Source organism: Prionailurus viverrinus, chromosome B1, assembly GCF_022837055.1.
Source record: "Prionailurus viverrinus isolate Anna chromosome B1, UM_Priviv_1.0, whole genome shotgun sequence".
NCBI lineage: Eukaryota > Metazoa > Chordata > Mammalia > Carnivora > Felidae > Prionailurus > Prionailurus viverrinus.
In genome coordinates, this window is record NC_062564.1 from 32,664,687 (window position 1) to 32,670,390 (window position 5,704).

The 5,704-nt window shown below is 45.8% G+C and overlaps 1 protein-coding gene across 1 annotated transcript; it reads left to right on the plus strand.

Moving 5' to 3' along the window:
- Window positions 1-1,239: 1,239 nt before the first annotated feature.
- GNRH1 (gonadotropin releasing hormone 1) lies at window positions 1,240-5,360 on the plus strand. The gene is made up of 3 exons (XM_047857328.1): window positions 1,240-1,386; window positions 3,312-3,407; window positions 5,319-5,360. The coding sequence occupies exons 1-3, from the start codon at window positions 1,246-1,248 to the stop codon at window positions 5,358-5,360; spliced, it is 279 nt and encodes a 92-aa protein (XP_047713284.1). The 5' UTR covers window positions 1,240-1,245.
- The last annotated feature ends 344 nt before the right edge of the window (window positions 5,361-5,704 follow it).

Genomic DNA, 5,704 nt, shown 5'->3' on the forward strand with positions numbered 1-5,704 from the left:
TCCTCAAGAGAATCCAACCTAGCTTGATTTTAATCTGTGAATTGTGGCCTCAGTACAAAAGTCCTGGCTGAGGTTTTAATGGCCAAGATTTAAGTAAATTTAACAGACACACCAGTGGGTGTTCCAATTACATACACTATTAAAGGGCCTTCTGTGAGGATTAAAACAAAAATCACTATTAAAAAAAAAACAAACCCATAGTCCATGTGCGGTATAATTTGCCAGCAGGAAAGATTTCAGTCCTGGAAAAGTTGCATATAAAAAGGAAGCCAAGACAATGAAAAATCACAGAACTCCACTAACTCGAAGAGAAGCTTGGGATTCTTTTGGCTTTTGGTCCTCAAACAGGTAAGACGCTTTGTATTTCTAGCATGTGTTTTAGACTGCACACTTTTGTCTCTCTATAGGGCATTTTGTACCCAACGGGCAAAGTCCAGGTGCATAGCATCCAAAGAAGACTTGACCTTCATGGTCCTTGTCACCCCTGGCCACAGCGATGCAGCCTTTGGGGAATGAATAACAACTCATGGACCCGTATTCGATTTCGTCTTTAGCCTTTTTCCCATCAGATGAACATTAACGTGAAGGCTTTGTGAGAATTCGTCATGTCATTAGCTAATTCGAGCCCGCCTCGGCCACGGAGGCATCTGGTCTGGGACTCGGTGCTTTGAAAGGTGTTGAGCTCTCTCCCGCGCTCACAGATGGTCCAGCCCACACTTGAGTGTGGAGGATACTCAGCAAAATGTAATTAGTGCCACAGCGTAACCACTGAATGTCATACAACTTTATATTAGCCAGAGATTCCTAGCAGAAGCTACCTTTCCAAGCAGATGGCCCAGTTCTCTTTACCTCAGGAACTGATACAGTTAGCTGGAAACTAATCAGTTGAGCGGGGGCAGGGAATCTTAAAGCAAAAAGGTGAACCTGATAAGGGAAGGAATCAGGGGGTTTGGATAACCAAATAAATACTAAAAAGAAAAAGAGACTAGCTTTGTACTGAAAAGTGCGGAGCATGTAAGTTCAAAGTCCTGCCTTTATCGCAGGTGGCTAGGAAATCCTGAAGGCAAGCAAGGGGTGGGGGTGGGGGGGGCGGGTGTGTTTGTCAGTGTCCTTGGGTGAAAACGACAGCTATTTCTATCTTCCGCGGGGTTAGCATACGAACATCAGACTGCTCACCAAAGAGGTCTTTACTTCTTGCTCAACCCAGTCTGGGGCTCCTCTGACTGTTGTGTCGTGTTCCTCAGGATGGAGGCGATTCCAAAACTTGTCGCCGGATTTCTTCTGCTGACCTTATGCGTGGTTGGCTGCTCCAGCCAACACTGGTCTTACGGCCTGCGCCCTGGGGGGAAGAGAAGTACTGAGAATCTGATTGATGCTTTCCAAGAGGTAAGTCGCTTTCATCTTCAAAACTGAGACGTGTGCCCCCACAGGGCTAGCCTGGGCTGCACCTGCCCTAGGCGTCCCCGGGGAGATGAGGCACTGCAAACCGCCAGGCCCATTCCCGCTCGCAGTTCAGACAGGGACCAAGGAAACAGGGGAAACGACTCCAAGAGAACACGGCAACACCTGTGAAGGAGCGTGCCGAGTTCAGAGCGTCCAGAGTGGCCAAAGGAATTCAAAACAACGCGACGGGTCCAAGGTCTCTAGAGCAAGGATTCCTTGGGATTTGGAAAGAAAATCTTAGAACCTCTGCTTTTTTTAAAATGTCATCTTTAAAAAAAATAAATAAAACAAAATGTCATCTTTTAAAAGTATCTATGATACGAGGTCAGTGGTACGTTTAAAAAAAAATTTGTTTTTAATGTTTATTTATTTTTGAGACAGAGAGAGACAGAGCATGAACAGGGGGAGGGTCAGAGAGAGAGAGGGAGACACAGAATCCGAAGCAGGTTCCAGGCTCTGAGTTGTCAGCCCAGAGACCGACGCGGGGGCTCGAACCCTCGAACCGTGAAATCATGACCTGAGCCGAAGTCGGACGCTAAAGCAACTGAGCCGCCCAGGCGCCCCAGTGGTACATCTTTGTAACGTGCAAATCAGTATCCTCACCAAGCGTGCGCGCCCTATCATTTCTTTTTACTGAAATGGGCACTTAAGCAAAGAACTTGGAGGCTGCTGGATAGAGGGGAGTGGTTAGCAAGCTCGGGGACACAAAATATATACTGGAGAATATGCTGGATTTGATTTCATGTAAATTAGATGTCAGTATTAGTACCAGCACTAACATAGGGCACTTGGTTTTTTATCTATGAAATGAAACTTCCTGGGGTCATGGTCACATGAGAGAGGCCTTAGATGTTAGTTGACTAAGCCCCAAAATGAAAGTGGGCTAATAAAAGAAAGTCGCTATTATTTCTTTTATTTTTATTTCTTTTTTTAATGTGTAGAAGACACAGACATTTTATTTATTTATTTTCTTAATGTTGTATTTATTTTTGAGATACAGAGACAGAGCACGAGTGGGGGAGGGGCAGAGAGAGAGGGAGACACAGAATCCGAAGCGGGCTCCAGGCTCCGAGCGGTCAGCACAGAGCCTGATGGGGGCTCAAAATCACAGGCCGTGAGATCAGGACCTGAGCCAAAGTCGGACGCTTAACAACTGAGCCACCCAGGTGTCCCTCTATTTTTGTCTTTTAAGTTTATGTATTTATTTTGAGGGGGGTGGGGAGAGAAAGAGAGAATGGGGGAAGGGCACAGAGAGAGAGAGAGAGAGAGAGAGAGAGAGAGAGAATCCCAAGCAGGCTCTGCACTGTCAGCATGGAGCCCAAGGTGGGGCTCAGACTCAGAAGCCTCAACATCATGACCGGAGCTGAAATCAAGAGCAAGATGCCTAACCAGTGCCAGTTAAACCACACAGGTGCCCCAGAAATTGTTTCTTAAATTAATGGGAAACAGGCCTAAGGGATGAGCAATTCGGGGCTGGGACACTTACGCCAGTGCAATCTGAAGTCTCCTCTCCACAGACTATATGTGAAGTAAATCTTATTTAACTGTGACATATTTAGTTAAAACTAGAAACTAAAAATCACCCTATTCACATCTCGAAGCTCCTAGACTTTTTGTATACCATCCCCTCAGGAGGTTCGAAGTACTTCATTCTCATCATCTCTCAGGAGAAAATATTCTCTCCTCATTACCGCCATTACCTCCAGAACCACCCCCCACCCCCACCCCATCCATTCAAATGCCTGATGGAGGATCTATCTTCTTAGATAATCCCCTTGGCCTCACTTTCCACGCACAATCTTTGGTAGAAGTGGGAAACACCATTCCACTTCTTTATCTCCATCAGCAAGAATCTCCTTTTTCCTCAGATAGCCAAAGAGGTTGATCAACCCGCAGAACGTCCGCGCTTCGAATGCACCATCCACCAGCCCCGTTCTCCCCTCAAGGACCTGCGAGGAGTTCTGGTGAGTTACAGTGGTGATGACATGGGGCCTTAGAGGTGAACGACTCCTTGGTACCGCCTCTCAGGCTGTCCACACAGGACAACCAGCTCTCAGCCTCCATAGGGCCTACCTTCCTGACTGCGTGAATTCCTCCCGGGGTAGGGTCTCACCATTTTGTGACGCCATCTTTCAGTACCAACGGCTAGAACCTTTTTTTCCCCCTTACACTGAAATCTCTCTGTAACCTTGATCTCATCTTGGTTCTGGCCTTTGGGATGACTGACAAATTTCTTCCCACTGTTATATGTCGGTTCTTCAAGTACTATTCATCAGCCCCCCCTTCCCCAGACTATTCTAATCTAGGCTAATCCACACCTCTCCACCAGATTCCTTAATTCTTCACCAATGTTCTTGGTATGACATAGTTTTGCTCTGGAAAAATGAGGAAATCAAAAATGGTGCTCTAGTTAATTTTTTTCCCTTTGGAATAAAAAAAATTCCAAACTAGTAAATTTATAATTCAGAACCACATATTTGATTTCCAATTGGTTTTGTGTGTGTGTGTGTGTGTGTGTGTGTGTGTGTTTTAGTTTCGAGAGCGAGCGAGCGAGAGCAAGCATGAGTCCAGGAGGGGGCAGAGGGAGAAAGAGAGTGAAAATCTTAAGCAGGCTCCACAGTGAGCACAGAGCCTGACTCAGGGCTCGATCCCAGACCCTGGAATCATGACCCGAGCCGAAATCAAGAGTCAAACGCTCAACTGACTGAATCACCCCGGCACCCTTGATTTCTAGTTTTCTGACTGGATTATAACAACCTCTACATTCCCACCAAAAATGGGAATCTACTAACTTAATGCAGGTTTTTCAACGTTTATTTATTTTTGGGACAGAGAGAGACAGAGCATGAATGGGGGAAGGGCAGAGAGAGAGGGAGACACAGAATCGGAAACAGGCTCCAGGCTCCGAGCCATCAGCCCAGAGCCTGACGCGGGGCTCGAACTCCCAGACCGCGAGATCGTGACCTGGCTGAAGTCGGACGCTTAACCGACTGCGCCACCCAGGCGCCCCTAATGCAGGTTTTTCATAACCAAACACAAGTATACAGAAAACTGAATATAGAAATTGAACCTTGAACTCACTGTTGGTGATCTCTGAGCTCCACAGTCCGCGTATCTGCAGCACTTAGGGGCATTCCAAGTAGTTACCAGTTATGCCCAGGAGCAGGGAAAGCCTGAATAAATCATATATGAAGATAAGCTATAGTTTTCTTTTTCTCCATTGACCTCAACTTCCACACCCACAGGTCAAAGAAAAAAAATGCAGACAGACATCTTTATTTGCTTTTCCTTTCTACTCCGACCTACCACACAAAATAGTAAGCAGTGATATTTCCCAAGCACGACGTTAGAAGGAATTGAGACAAAAGCTAGGTTAATAACAAACGGAGATCAGATCTTTCTTTTATCTCTTGCACATCCTATCCTTCAACTATTAATGTAGATTTGGGGTTTATTAAAAAACTTAAAAACACATGATCTGTTATCTCTCTAGCACTTGCTAGTGCACAAAAATAAATGGGTCTCGGGGCGCCAGGGTGGCTCAGTTAAGCGTCCAACTTTGGCTCAGGTCATGATCTCCCAGTTTGTGGGTTCAAGCCCCACGTCGGGCTCCGTGCTGACAGCCCAGAGCCTGGAGCCTGCTTCGGATTCTGTGTGTCTCCCTCTCTCTCTGACCCTCCTTGGCTCACACTCTGTCTCTGTCTCTCCCTCTCTCTCTCTGAAAAATAAACAAACATTAAAAAAAAATTTTTTTAAATACACAAACGGGTCTCTTCTTTGTATATCGGTATTTTAGAAATTAAAATGTCAAAAGCATAATGGAATTCAGCTAGTAAAATCAACCTCGGTATATTGGTTGCTCACATATTTTTCAGGAAAGTCTGACTGAAGAGGAAACTGGGCAGAAGAAGATTTAAACCCACTGAGTCAAAAGGATTGTCAACACAAGTATAATTCTGACATTGCAATTTGTGACCCGTTTTAACGTCTATCAATTGTGTGAATTTCAGATACGCTTATGCTAAATTTGCATATTTCACCAGGAAGTGCTGTGTTATGAATAAAGTGGCATAAATGTTACGTCTAGTGCGGAACTCTGGTGGGGGAGGGACCCTGTAGGCCCATAAAGGGGAGAACTCTGAGTCTGGGGCAGAGGAGACACGAGGTAACACCAAGTGGACATTATTGTTGACTAAAGAAAGCCCATGGCTCTCCTCCGTCACCACCCTGCCCCAAGAGCAGTCACCTACGGGTCCGGGCC